This window comes from Panthera leo, chromosome B4 (assembly GCF_018350215.1).
Source record: "Panthera leo isolate Ple1 chromosome B4, P.leo_Ple1_pat1.1, whole genome shotgun sequence".
Lineage (NCBI taxonomy): Eukaryota > Metazoa > Chordata > Mammalia > Carnivora > Felidae > Panthera > Panthera leo.
This window is the reverse complement of record NC_056685.1, coordinates 5,605,496-5,620,341: the sequence shown is the minus strand read 5'-3', so window position 1 is coordinate 5,620,341 and position 14,846 is coordinate 5,605,496. Positions and strand designations below refer to the sequence as shown.

The following is a 14,846-nucleotide window of genomic DNA, read 5'->3' as shown; positions in this document are numbered from 1 at the left end:
AGGGGCAGACAGGGAGGGAGGCACAGAATCCAAAGCAGGCTCCAGGCTCCGAGCTGTCAGCACAGAGCCCCGACGCGGGGCTCGAACCCACGAACCACCAGATCATGACCTGAGCCGAAGTTGGATCTCAACCGACTGAGCCACTCAGGCGCCCCAGCACTTTGCCTGGCTTTTACCAGTGGTGACATTTTGCCAAGACATGAGTGTTTTGTTTTGTTTTAATTTTTAAATGTTTTTATTTGCTTGTGAGAGGAAGTGGGGGAGGGACAGAGAGAGGGAGACCCAGAATGGGAAGCAGGCTCCAGGCTCCGAGCTGTCAGCACAGATTCCGACACGGGGCCCGCACCCACGCACCGTGAGATCATGACCTGAGCCAAAGTGGGATGTGTGACCACCTCAGCCACCCAGGCGCCCCTCAATAAATAGTTGTTTTAAAGGGTAAGACAAATGATAGATATGCCAGCTGTACCCGTCCCTGGTCAGTATGGATATAAACGATCTCTACCGTCTCTTGCGTGGAAATGGCACAGGCTCGTGGATCCCGAAGCAGAGTGCCTCGCTCTAGAAAACAGCTACTGCTATTCATCAGGAGCGGGGAGGACGAAGTGAGTGTGTTCCTAGGACACACCATTGTCCCAAGCTCTGGGGACGCGCTAAGGGTTCCACAGGCTGGTCTCTAGCACTTACTGTTTGGACCAGCACCATCCCTAATACGTGGGTTAATAATTTGTGCTAAAATGATTTTTTTTTTACCTAGTTTCACGCATCAGAACAATGTAACTCATGCCTCAACTTTCGCAGTACATTACAATTGACTTGATAGTGTCCATCTAAAAATCAGACTTTTGATCTACACTCCCTACAGGACAATTCCCAGTTCTGCCAGTAGGAAGGAATTTCCCTGACCTGTTGTCCAAGCAGCTGTCTGTAGGCAGAGGCCACAGGCCATTGGCTTCACCAGCCCGGGGCCCCCTTGAGGGGAGGGAGAGTCTCTGACTTTTAGTTATGCTCATATATATAAGGGTGACTTTTGATCATTTAAAAAAAAAAAAACTGAACTATACACCATACTAAGCAGTGTTCATAAATAGGTGTTTGTTTTTACCTTCTTTTTTTTTTTTTTTTTCTCACGGGCACCGGTGAGCTAGGTGGCTCGAGGGGAGTTTGTCCCCATCGATCTATGGAAGACGGTCCAAGATGGTTAATGATAAAATTAACATGGGTGGAGAAGCCAGCAGTAGTGAAGGATATTGATGTAAGAACAGGAATATATAATCTGTAAAACTCCTTCCCTCCACTCCCATCCTCCAGCCCTCCCCTCTTCCCCCTCAGCTACCCCCTAAAGACTAAAAGGATACAGGTCATATCTGGCCCCGCCTCTTTTTGAGAAGTGGCCAATCCTGGTTCAGGTAAACTATTAACCAGAATCGAGACCCTACTTGGATGTATATAATGAAATTCCTTTACATGAATCTAAGTGTACTATTGACAAGCTAATGCCTCGGGATCTTAGGAATGTTCCATGAATCCACCTATGACCATCTATAAATGTTACTTCAGTTCATCTGCAATGCGGATAGCATGCAGTGTCATGTACCCGTGACAGCCTAGATAACAAAGAGAAAGATAATTAATTCAGTGGCTGATTTTCTTCCTTTTGTTCCTCCCTCCCTTGAACTCTGATCAAGAAATCACCGTACGACTGCAGCAATTTCGACAAAGAGTTCTTAAATGAGAAGCCCCGGCTATCATTTGCTGACAGAACCCTCATCAACAGTATGGACCAGAATATGTTCAGAAACTTTTCCTTCATCAACCCGGGGATGGAGAGGTTGATATCCTGAACCACTTCCCCTGACACACGAGGGACTTTGCCTTCTCTCTGCGAACTGGTTCAAGTGACACTCCTTGGATTCCTTTTCACCTTGGAAAAGAAAAGAAACACTCAATAACACCGGCTGAGACCTTCGAGCTCCCCACTGACTCTGTATCTGCAGCAGAACCCAGCTCCACTCATTACAACGCCCTTCGGTGTCTCTCCCGTCCTCTCCTGCGGCCACCCCTGATGTTAGGTCATCACTAACCATAGTTATTTACTGGAACGAGGGTTCTCCTCCGCACTGTGAAAGATCTGAAAACTTAACACTGCCCTAAACTGTGGCTCTTCGCGTGGGCACCAACGGCTGATCGGTGTAATACTTGATGACGGAAGGGGGCACAGTGAGCACGGGCTTCTGGAGACCGAAACAGCGCGTCGCCTGGTGGGAGAGCGGGCTTCATTCAGCCACAGACAAGTAGCCAGTGACCCGTTTTATTCTGTTCACGTCTGGGGAAGTGTAAATGGTGATGGGGGAAGCCCTGGGTAGGTTTTTATGGGAATTCTTCACAATAAACATAGCTTGTAACTTGAGATTTACAAATCCATTCATTCTGATTAGCCATGGAATTCTTGGGAAAGAGGAAAACGGAAAGTGAAAAGAGATCATGTCGCTGAGGTGGTTTAATAAAACACCTACTCTGGCTATCTTATCAACATAGATATTACACTTAGAGGCCAACATAGACTCATTTACTCCTGCCAGTGGAACCACCCCATCCACCCACTCTCAGCTGATTTCAATATTGTGGAAGCCACTCACTACAATCCTTTTCACGCTGTAACAAGAAGGGCATAGTGCTTCCAAGAGAAAAGAAAACCAATCTCTTATCACACCCTTGATGGTGATTTCGTGACTCATAAGTCTCCCTTTAGGCATTAGTCAAAATAAAAGACCCATGCATGCTACTTGTAGCAGTCGATCTTCTTTGATGACAATTCTAGCTATTTTTAAGGATCTGTGTTGTTTGTATATTTTGATAAAATATTGTGACTTAATGACAGAGGTGGATATGTAAAAATGGAATAAAAGAAAGAAAGAAAGAAAGATGCCTCTTAATAGTTTAATTCCCTACTTGTCCCCGCAAGAGCTTGGTTTTGTCATGGTTGGCATCAAAGTGTCGCTCGCGTTGAGTTGATGTTGGAAATTTGGGGAATCACTAAAGGTCCCCAAAAGAGTGAGAGACTCATAACTTTTAAGTTACTGTTACTATGTTCCTCTTTCCCTTCACCACGAGATCTCTTGGGAGTGACCCACACATGTTGCTACAGGTCTACACATGTTGCGTCTACTCCTCCAACACCCAGATCCAGCTCTGCCCTCCTATCTGTCCCCGGGCACTGCTTCCTCTCAGAACTACCTTCCTGCTGGCCCTGGTGCAATGCACTAGGTCCTCATCTACCTTTCTGCGGTTTTTTATACAAGGGAAAGACCCTCCTTTGATCTTGAGCCCATCATCACTGCAACCCAGCACTTTCCCCTTCCGTCCCCTCCACCTGTGACTGCTCCCTTGACGAGCCCCTTTCCTCCTACCCACCCCCCCCCCCCCCGTCACTTCCAAGGCCTCTCTGCCCATCTTGTTTCCACTTTTCTCTTGGTTCTTTCCCACCACCTTGTGCCTTCTAGGCTTGCTTGCTTGATTTTTTTAATATAATTTATTGCCAAATTGATTTCCATACAACACCCAGTGCTCATCCCAACAAGTGCCCTCCTCCCTGCCCCTCTCCCCTGGCCCCCATCCACCCTCAGTTTGTTCTCAGTATCCGACAGTCTCTTATGGTTTGCCTCCCTCCCTCCCTCTCGGTAATTTTTTTTCCCCTTCCCCTCTCCCATGGTCTTCTGTTAAGTTTCTCAAGATCCACATATGAGTGAAAACACATGGTATCTTTCTCTGCCTGACTTACTTCACTTAGCATAATACCCTCCAGGTCCATCCACGTTGCTGCAAATGGTCACATTATGCAAAGAGCCTAAATGTCCGTCAACTGGCAAATGGATAAAGAAGATGTGGTTTATATATACAATGGAATGCTACCTGGTTTCTAGGCTTTAAACAGTCTCCACTGACTAGCTCTATTTTCTTACAATCTCTACCTCTCTTGTGTTTCCTACTTCCATTAACGGCACCATCGTAGGTCTAGTCATCCAGGCTCAGGACCTCAGAGTCATTGTTGACTGTCCCCTTTCCCTATTTTTTTAACTAAATCCTTGTGATTCTTCCTCTGTAGTCTCTCCAAAAGACATACACATCTCTACTTTCTTTCTGCTACTCATGTCTGGATCCGTCTCCCCATCTTAAGTCTCTCTCCTCATTTTAATTCATATATATAACATACATTATAAACTACAGAGTAGGAATAACTTTTCCTCTGCCCTCTTATGTTAAGAACCTGGGGCCTGCTGATTAAACTGACAAATGACATTAGCAAGAGAAGCAGGCTTTTACTTACACATGCTACACACATATATGCAGAAGTGATTAGTAATTGAAAGGAGTAGTTAGAATTTGGGGCTTAAACACCTAGCTTGGCAGGAGAAAGGGAAGTGGGGGTGGGGGGAAAGGCTCCCATAGGAAGGACAAATATGCTTCTTTAGGAAATGTAAATGGGTTTTCGGGAAAATACACAGGAGATAAGAATGTTTGTCTACACAGCTATGAGTGGTCAGGGCCATAAAATTTCCACAGAGAGAGGATTTATGGTTAAGTATGTTTACTCTTGGTCTCGCTCCTATGAATAGACCCACCCTGAAGGATTTATGGCTGTCCTCATTTTTCTGAAATTTCTGCTTTGGGTCAGATAAGGAAAGTTTCCAGAAAGCCTCTTTCTGCATCTGTTGAATCCCAAGTGTCTTTAGCTTAAAATAATCCTTATTATTTATGAAATATAAAACTATTATCCTCATAAATCAAAGTTGTTATCCCATCATACTCATGTTCAAAACTCTGTGTTGTCTTCACTGGCGAAAACCCAGGCAGGGCCACCAACCTGTCCCCAACCTCTCTACCTGACTCCATTTCCACCTTTCACTCACCTGTGCTCTGGTCAATCTACATTTCTTAGTACTGCCCATACACTCCCATTACTTCCTGCCTCTGTGACTCCTGATACTAGTATGCCTGCCTAGAATGCCCCATTCCCACACATTCAATGTCTTCAATGTCTTCCTGTCTCTCAAGATCCAGTTCAGTTGATGCATCTGCCAAGAACTATCCCCGTCCGGGTGTATCCACGAAGCTGGTGTAGCTCCCGCCTCTCTGAGCTCCCATCGGATTGTATTTCTCTGTCCTTCTCTCATGGCACCTATCAAGTTATGGAAGTGTGTGTTTTGCCTCCCTTTGTAGGCTGTACGCCCCCAAGGACAGGATCTCAGTCCAATTTGTCTTTATACTTCTTACAGTTTTTTTGTACAGTTGGCCCTGGAACAACACAGGGTTAGGGACATCAACCCCTCAGACAGTCAAAAATCCACATGTAACTTCTGACTCCCTCAAAACTTAACTACTAATAGCCTACTGTTGGCCAGAAGCCTTACCCATAACGTGAGGAGTCAATTAACACGCATTGTATGTTGTATGTATTATACGTTGTACTCTTACAATCAAGTACGCTAGAGTACAGAGTATGTTATTAAAAAAATTATAAGGAAGAGAAAATACATTTATAGTACCATACTGTAAAAATCCACGTATAAGTGGATGTTCAATTGTACCATACAGTTCAAACCTGTACTGTTTAGGGGTCAGTGGTGTATTAGAGCTCCAAAAGAGTCACTGGACCAATGAGGAGCATTTGAATGGTGACCCCTCAAAACAGATGTCCACCTGGAATCCTGGATTGTATGGATGGGCACTAAATCCAGTGTCAAGTGTCCTTAGGAGGGACATGCAGAGAAGAGAAGCACATGTGAAGAGGCAGACAGTGATTGGAGTAGTATGGCTGCAAGCCAAGGAACACTGGGAGCCACCAGAAGCTGGAAGAGGCAAGGAACGACTGTCCCACAGAGCCTTCAGAGGGAGAGTGGCCCCACCAACACTTGAGTTTGAACTCTTGGCCTCTAAAATCATGAGAGAATAGATTTCTGTTGTTTCTAGGTCATCCAGTTTGTGGTCATTTATTCTAGCAACCACAGGAAATTAATACACACTGTTAAATGAAACCCAGAAGTGCACTAGGAGGTTGCAAGGATCTCTGTGCATCCCTGCCCACTCTGGCCACCACACATGCAAACAGGGACATCTAGTTCCTGCCGGACTCTCACACCACTTCTCCTGTGATGTAACTTCCCATATCACTCAGCTTTCTGTCCGTAGGAATTCCCCACTGTTGCTCTCACTCTTCCTTGCATTTTTCTATTATCTCATTTCTCTTGCCTGCTTTTGCCCTCTCCTGCCTCCCTTAGTAAGATGAAGGGGGCATCACAATAGGTATAGGGACCCCTGCAATGGGGTCTTGCAGGGGGTGAGAGAGATTGGATTCAACTCCAAATACATCATGGCAAAGAGGGAGTTACTAAGAGGAAACATCAGGAATAAGGGGGATTCTGCCCAAACCCCAGGATTCTTGCTGAAGGCACCCAGGTGATCAGACATCACCTGAGAGATGCTAGAGGACCAAGAACTCAATCAGATATCCAGAATGGTGGCAGCCAGGGCGGGGGGGGGGGGGGGGGGGCAGGGTTCTGCTTAAACTGATTTGCTAGGACTTGTGTTAAAATTGAACAATGCAGAGACAAACACAGAAGCCCAAAAGTCATGCCTCACTGACAAATAATTCAAGGGAGCCTGAACAGAGTTTGGTCAAGGAGAGACTATTTGTCAGGGTTTACAGCAAAGATCATAGTCATAGCATTGCAACAGCTTTGGGGCTACAATTAGTTTAGCTAGAACAGCTGCTTCCATACAGTCCTGAAAGGCTACTGTCTTCCCTGATGTGATCATACTCGTTGAGAAGAAGTGAAGTTCCTATGATCTCATGTGTACACTGAGGTGAGCTGGATCTGTGAGGCCATAGGGTACTGTAGAAAGATGGCAGGTGGGTGAACCAGACAGGCCTCAGTCCAAGCCCCAACTTAGCAGTGATAAGCTTTGCACCATCGTGGGAGTCACTGACTTTCCTGGATGGGATTTTCTCACCTATAAAATGGAGCCCCTTGTCCAAGGTATATTGGGTTGCTATGAGAATAAGAGATGTTCTCGCACAGTGGGGGGAATTTAGCAGATATTTCCTAAATGAGGGTTACTGGGATATTTTCAAGTTGATTGTGAGCCTACCAGAAGATATCTATCTATATCTACCTACCTACCTATCTAGATAAATAGCTATAGAGATAGTTAGATGTCTACATATAGAGATAGATATCTACAGGCATATCTCAGAGATATTGCGGGTTCAGTTCCAGACCACCACAATAAAGCAAGTATCACAATAAGGCCAGTCAAATGAAGTTTTTGGTTTCCCAGTGTATACAAGAGTTATCTTTACACTATATTATAGTTGTTAAGTGTGCAATACCATTATGTCTTTAAAAATCAAGATATATACCTTAATGTAAAAATACTGCTAAAAATTGCTAACCATCATTTGAGCTTTCAGTGAGTCATTATCTTTGCTGATGGAAGGTCTTGCCTTGATGGTGATGGCTGCTGGCTGATCAGGGTGGTGATTGCTGGAGGTTAGGGTGGCGTGGAAACTTCTTAAATAAAACAACAATGAAGTTTGCTGTAGTGACTGACTCTTCCTTTTGCAAATGATTTATCTGTAGCAAGTGATGCTATTTGATAATATCCACAGTAGAATTTCTTTCAAAATTGGAGTCAATGCTATCAAACTTTGCTGCTGCTTCATCAAGTTTATGTAATATTCTGATTTTTTTAATGGTTATTTATTTTTGAGAGAGACTGAGAGACAGAGCATGAGCAGGGAGGGGCAGAGAGAGAGGGAGACACAGACTATGAAGCAAGCTCCAGGCTCTGAGCTGTCAGCACGGAGCCCGACGCGGCGCTCAGACTTGTGAACCGCGAGATCATGACCTGAACCACTCAACCGACTGAACCACCCAGGCGCCGCCGTAATATTCTAAATCCTTTGTCATCATTTCAATAATCTTCACAGCATCTTCACCAGGAGTAGATTCCTTCTCAAGAAATCACTTCTTTGCTCCTCTTGAGAAGCAACTTCTTATCTGTTCAATCTGAGGTTGTAGCAATTCAGTCCCATCTTCAGGCCCCACTTCTGATTCTGGTCCTCTCTCTGTTTCCACCTCATCTGTGGTGACTCCCTACACTGAGGTCTTGAACCCCTCAAAGTCATCCATGAGGGCTAGAATGAACTTCTCCCAATTCCAATTATCCTGTGAATGTTGGTATTTTGACCCCTTCCCATGAATCATAAATGTTCTTAATGGCATCTGGAATGGTGAATCCTTTCCAGAAGGTTTTCAATTTACTTGGCCCAGATCCATCAGAGGAATCACTGTCTATGGCAGCGATAGCCTTATGCAATGTATTTCTTACATAATAAACTTGGAAGTTGAAATGACTCCTTGATCCAAGGGCTACAGAATGGGTGTTGTGTTAGCAGGCATGAAAACAATATTAATTTCATTACCCATTTCCATTGGAACTCTTGGGTGACCAGGTGCATTGTCAATGAGCAGTCATATTTTGAAAGGAATCTTCCTGAGCAGTAGGTCTCAACCATGGGTTCCAACTACTCAGTAAACCATGTTGTAAACAGATGTGCTGTCATCCAGGCTTTATTCTTCCATTTATAGAGCACAGGCAGAATAGATTTAACATAATTCTCAAGGGTGCTAGGGATTTTGGAATGGCCAATGATCACTGACTTCAACTTAAAGTCACCAGCTACACTAGCCCCTAACAAGAGAATTAGCCTGTTCTTTGAAGCTTTGATGCCAGGCATTGACTTCTCCTTTCTGACTATGAAAGTCCTAGATGGCATCCCTTCCAATAGAAGGCTGTTTCATCTACATTGGCAATCTGTTGTTTAGTTTACCTACCTTCATTATCTTAGCTAGATTTTCTGGATAACTTGCTGCTTCAACTTATTCTTTTATGTTATGGAGATGGCTTCTTTCCTTAAAGTTCATGAACCAACCTCTTCTAGCTTCAAACATTACTTCAGCAGCTCCCCCACCTCTCTCAGGCTTCATAGAATTGAAGAGAATTGGGCCTTTCTCTCACAAGGGAATGATGTGACTGGTTTGATCTTCTATCTAGACCATTCAAATGTTCTCCATATCAACAGTAAGGCCACTTTGATTGCTTATCATTAGTGTTCACTGGAGTAGCATCTTTAATTTTCTTCAAGAACTTCTTTGTATTCACAACTTAGCTAACTGTTTGGCACAAGACGGCTAGTTTTTGGCCTATCTTGCCTTTTGACGTGCCTTACACACTAAGTTTCTCACATCTAGTTTTTTATTTAAGTGAGAGACATGTGACTTCATCTGACTTGCGCACTTAGAGACCAATGGTAGGGTTATTAACTGGCCTTATTTCAATATTATGGTGTCTCATGGAGTAGGAAGGCTAAAGGAGAGGGAGGGGGGGATGGAGAAATGGCCCGTCGATGCATCAGTCAAAACCTATACATTTATCGATTAAATTTGCCATTTTATATGGGTGCAGTTCATGGCAACCAAAACAATTACTATAGTAACACCACAGATCACCACAACAAATACAATGATAATGAAAGAGTTTGCAACATTGCAAGAATTACCAAAATGGGAAACAGTCAGCAAAGGCTGCTGGAAAAAATAGCACTGATAGTCTTGTTGGATGCAAGATTGCCACAAGTATTCAATCTGTAAAAACAAAAACATTATCTGCAATATGCAATGAGGCAAAGCACAATAAGATGAGATATGCCTGTTTAAAGATGGATAGACACGCAGACAGATAAATCTGTATCTTTAAATGGATGTTTAGGTAGATTTGAGATATATCTAGTGTGTCTTATAAGTCAAATTGTCAACAAGAGAAATAATTATTGATTGTCTCTACCAAGTAGCACAGAAACAGCCTCTATGACTGAGAGGCTATGGTTTTGAAGTGAAAACATCAAGGGAGATAACTCCATTGGGAGCTTTCTTGGGAGGATGAGAGGCTAGCTTCACTGGGCACCTTGTTTCCATTTGCAGAACTACCTCCTGTTCTAAATAGATGAGGAGTCAATTTCTCCCCTGGGTAAAACCAGAACAGGTGGTCTCCCCAGTTACCATGGAAATGTTAGGATGAACTACATGTGGCAAAAGATGCTATAGCATCCTCTTACTTATCTTGAGGACATGTATCTATGAGAGGCTGTATCTGCTTCGCTGTATAAGGGGGCGGGATTCCTCCTGTCTTTGCAATCCCTGAGCAGATTGCCTGTGATTCACATTATAATCTGGTTGAATGCCTACTCAGTAACAAAACTGTGGTTTTTTTCTCTCCCATTCTTGTGGAGAGGTTTTCTGGATTGAGAGATGATTTGTTTTTTTTTGTTTTTTTTTAATTATATTTCCCCAACACCAGCTTCTCCTACCGTTCAATATAAGGAAGGGATTTGGGAAGACACAAGGAGGATTTTTTTTGACTCCCTGCCTGTGACTCCTTGCCTCCCACCCTCCCTCCAATTTACCCTAAAGATAGTCTGGCATGAAAATTCTAATATTCTATTTAAAGGCACATTCTTGTGTTTCTCCCTAAAACACTAATAAGAAATTAGAAAACCATTGAGTCAGTCTGTTATTTCTCATTTTTTTCATTTCCCAATCAGAAAATCATTCAACAGATATTTATTGTGCACCTGCTATGTACCTAGAAGTACCCAGCTTATCTTCAAGACAAGTCCTACCTCTCAAGGAACTCTGCGAATCCTCCTACCTACTCCCTATTGCATCCAAGATGTGTGCTCCTCAAAAATTTTTAGCCAACATGTGCTAACTGCAGTTGTCACAGACATGATTTTTTCTATCTGCATATCTTTCTCCCACAGACTTAAAGCTTTTTTCTTAAATGGTGACGCTATTCCTTAAGCAATTCCCTGAAGCTGTCTTCAGGGCTAGTGTTGTTGCTGCTTCCTCGCAGAGAGTTCCCTTCGCTCTGAGTTGTGAGGAAAGCAGGTGAACTTCCGCTATATTCAAGTCAAGGTGGTGGTTTTGTTTGTACTCAGAACCAGCTGGCCTTTTCCTGGTGACAACCTCCACACTATTGCAAAAACTGCACCCATGGGGCTTGGGCTTGAGGGGAGAATAAGCAAACCAACGGATGAGCTGAAGCCCGTAGAGTAACAGAAGATTAAGGACAGAAAAGTATGTTCTAGCCAGATTTCCAGTGCTACAAAAATTTGGATAAAGAGTTTGAATGTCCTTCCATGAGCAAGGTGGAGCCACTGAAATTATGCCAACAGAGCACAAAATTCTCAAAGCACAAGCACCAGAAGCATAAGTGAAAAAAAAATTAATTAAAAAAAGAGTTTTCTCTGGAAAACCGGAGGCCAAGTTTCTGAAGGGAAGACCCACTCAGAATTTCCTACATATCAGATCATATCATCTGAGTTAGAGGACATCAGAGGGACATAAGAGGTCCCGGCCCTCACACCCCCACAAAAACAATGACTGAACAAATACTTATGGAGGCAAGTAGCTCTGGGAGAGGTCCAGAGTGCACTGAGAAGCTCCAACGACCCAGTGGAGGACAAAAAAACAACACTGGCCACATAGAAAGATGGAGTTGACCCTTCAACAACATGGGGAGTTAGGGGCACCAAGTCCTGAGCTGTCAAAAATCCACGAATAACTTTTGACTCCCCCAAAACTTACCTATGAACAGCCTACAGTTGACCAGAAGCCTTACCAATCACATAAACAGTGGATTAACACCTGTTCTGTACGTTCAACGTGTTGTATGCTGTATTCTTACAATAAAGTACGCTGGGGAAGAAAAAGTGCTCAGAAAATCATGAAGAAGAGAAAACACGTGTACAGTACTGTATTTGTAAGCAAAACAAAACGAAACAAAACTCTGCATATCTGTGGACCTGTGCAGTCCAAACCCGTGTTGTTTGAGGGTCAGCTGTACCGGTGCGTTTTATCCCCATCACGCCTCCTCGCGCTGGCAGCCCTCAGCAGCAAGGGATCCTCTTGAAACACCTGACATGGCTTCTCCCTGAAGAGGAGAGGAGCAGGAGACTCCAGCAGCCTGCACACCAAGGACCCCAGCAGCCCTTCCGCTGCTGCAGACACAAAGGGGTTAAGGGGCTCATACCCAAGCTATACGAGGAACTCGTACCACTCCACAGCAGAAAAATAAAAACTGGAAATGGTCAAAGGACTTAGACATTTCTCCAAAGTAGACATCCAGATGGCCAAAAGGGACATGGAAGGTTCTCAGAGTCACTACATCATCAGGGGAATACAAATCAAAACCATACTGAGATACCACGTCACGCCAGTCAGAGTGGCCAAAATGAACAAATCAGGAGACTACAGATGCTGGAGAGGATGTGGAGAAAGGGGAACCCTCGTGCACTGTTGGTGGGAACGCAAACTGGTGCAGCCACTGCGGAAAACAGTAGGGAGGTTCCTCAAAAAATTAAAAATAGAACCACCCTATAACCCAGCAATTCCCCTTGTGGGTACACGTCCAAAGAAAATGAAACCAGTATCTTGGAGAGACCTGCAATCCTATGTTCACTGCAGCATTATTCACACTGGTCTGGGTACAGAGACAACCTAAATGCCCACAAATGGATGAACGGATGAAGCTAGAATGGTGTGTATATACAACGAGTGTTATTCAGCCTTAAAAAAAGAAAATTCAGCCATTTGCAACAACATGGATGAATCTGGAGAACGTCATTACTAAGTGAAATAAGCCAGAGAAAGATGAATACTATATGACCCCACTTACATATATAATCACACTCATAGAAGCAGTGAGTAGAATGAGGGCTGCTCGGGGGGCTGGGACAAGGAGGAAATGGGGAGATTCCAGTCAAGAGATACAAAGTTGCAGTTACACAAAATGAGTAAATTCCAGAGTTCTAATCTAGAGCAATGTGATTATAGCTAACAGTACTGTCTTGTATACTTGAAATCTGCCAAAAGAATAGATCTTAAGTGTTTTCATTACACACGCGCACACACACAAAAAGGTAAGCATGTGAGGAAATGTATATGTTAATTATCTTGTGGGAAAAATTTCACAATGTATACATATATCAAAACATCAAGTTGTACACTTTACATATTTAAGTCTTGTCAATTATGCACTTAAGTATAGCTGGGGAAAAATTAAAGAAATTTAAAATTTTTAATTTTAAAAAAGAACCTCAGGGCGCCTAGGTGGCCTAGCCGGTTAAGCGTCCGACTTCGGCTCAGGTCATGATCTCGTGGTCCGTGAGTTCAAACCCCACGTCGTGCTCTGTGCTGACAGCTCAGAGCCTGGAGCCTGCCTCGGATTCTATGTCCCCTCTCTCTCTGCCCCTCACCCGCTCACTCTCTGTCTTTGTCTCCATCTCTCTCTCTCTCAAAAATAAACATTTAAAAAATAATAAAATAATTTTAAAAAGAACCTCCAACATAAACACAAGGAGGTAAATAATCTCTCTATATTAAGCTGGCCTTACACATGCTTTGCATGGCTGTTTATTTCGTGTGAGCTTCTATTTAATGAATGAGGGAGCGTGTGCGTCTCCTCAGCCCTTTGCACAGATACCTATCGGCGTCAGTGCCAGAAAAATGGATTCAGTTTTTACAGAAGGAAGATGGTAAGAGAAAAAAATGCATTGACCAGAAGATAGAGTGACAGAGTAGCTGAGCCAGAATCACAGTTCAAGCACTTGGCCCCCTGTCCCTTGGCCTTCCCGTCCCCGTGTCTGGGTGGAGGCCCTGTGGTTCTGGTGAACTGTTTGCAAAGAGCTCTCCGCAGTTCCTTGGTGAGAAGGCCACCTGCATGCAGAGAACACAGACATCTATCTCGGCCCCAGAAGAGGCCCCCACTTGCACTGTGGGGACAAGGAGATGAGCAAGTACTCATTTCTTCCGTCAGACCAAAGCTGACGGGTCCCTTGGCTGCACCCAGGTGGGTCTGCCCGGGCTGACCAATCAGCCCGACAGGCCCTCCAACTAGTTCTCGGGATTTTAGTGCATTTGTGATGTTGATTTTTAGAATGAACTTGACACCAGCTTTATTTTTGGTCAATGCAATTCTCCTGGCCTTTTCAGAAGAACTGAGGTTCCTTCCGATGCAGGAAAGTAAGAAGACCTCTAATCTCACGCTCACAAACTCCTGGTCTTTGGGTCACAAGCCCACCATTTCTTTCAAAGTAAGCTCTCCTTTTTCCGGACATCGTCACCTTATATCACTGTAAATCTTACACACATTCCCTCCAGATGTGTGTGGGAACTCTGAGAATAAATCCGTATCCGCTTTGCCTTCTTTGTTCACCTCATGTCACAGCTTCTGTGACAAAAGCACATTGGAGACATTTATATATGCTTATAGAGTCTATTTATAGCAGCGGGTGACGGTCTGATTTTTGAAAATGGGATGAAAGCGTTCTGTTAATTTAATACAGATTCTGATTTCTAGAGATCAAACTTCTGGCCTTGATCACCGAGTCTCACTCTCCCCTTGGATCATCTATCATCTTCCCAGAAAGGGGGCACGAAGGGAGACGGCTATGGCCTCCTAATACAGAGGTACCTCATTACATTTCAGAACTGGAGGGTACTTGGCCATCCAACCCCCTCCATCTGCATTTAAGGAAACAAAAACTTCCAGCTGACAGGGGGCATCCATAAAGTCACGGCGGGAGGGGGACGGACGGTAGACGCCATTCCTAAACTTCTTTTGGGTCTTTACGACCCAATCCATTGCTTCCTCAACAGTGGTGTGGAAGATAAAGATTACAAAGTTTCCACACCACAGCTTTCGCTTAGAGAAGGGAAGCTGGG

General features: G+C 44.0%; 1 protein-coding gene across 1 annotated transcript in view; it reads left to right on the top strand.

Annotated features, from left to right (window-relative positions):
* PRKCQ (protein kinase C theta) overlaps positions 1-2,408 on the top strand; it is a 186,046-nt gene extending 183,638 nt beyond the window's left edge. Inside the window, 1 exon segment of the mRNA XM_042944801.1 lies at positions 1,689-2,408. Coding sequence (XP_042800735.1) covers positions 1,689-1,844 — 156 coding nt within the window. The 3' untranslated portion in view covers positions 1,845-2,408.
* Positions 2,409-14,846: the final 12,438 nt, after the last annotated feature.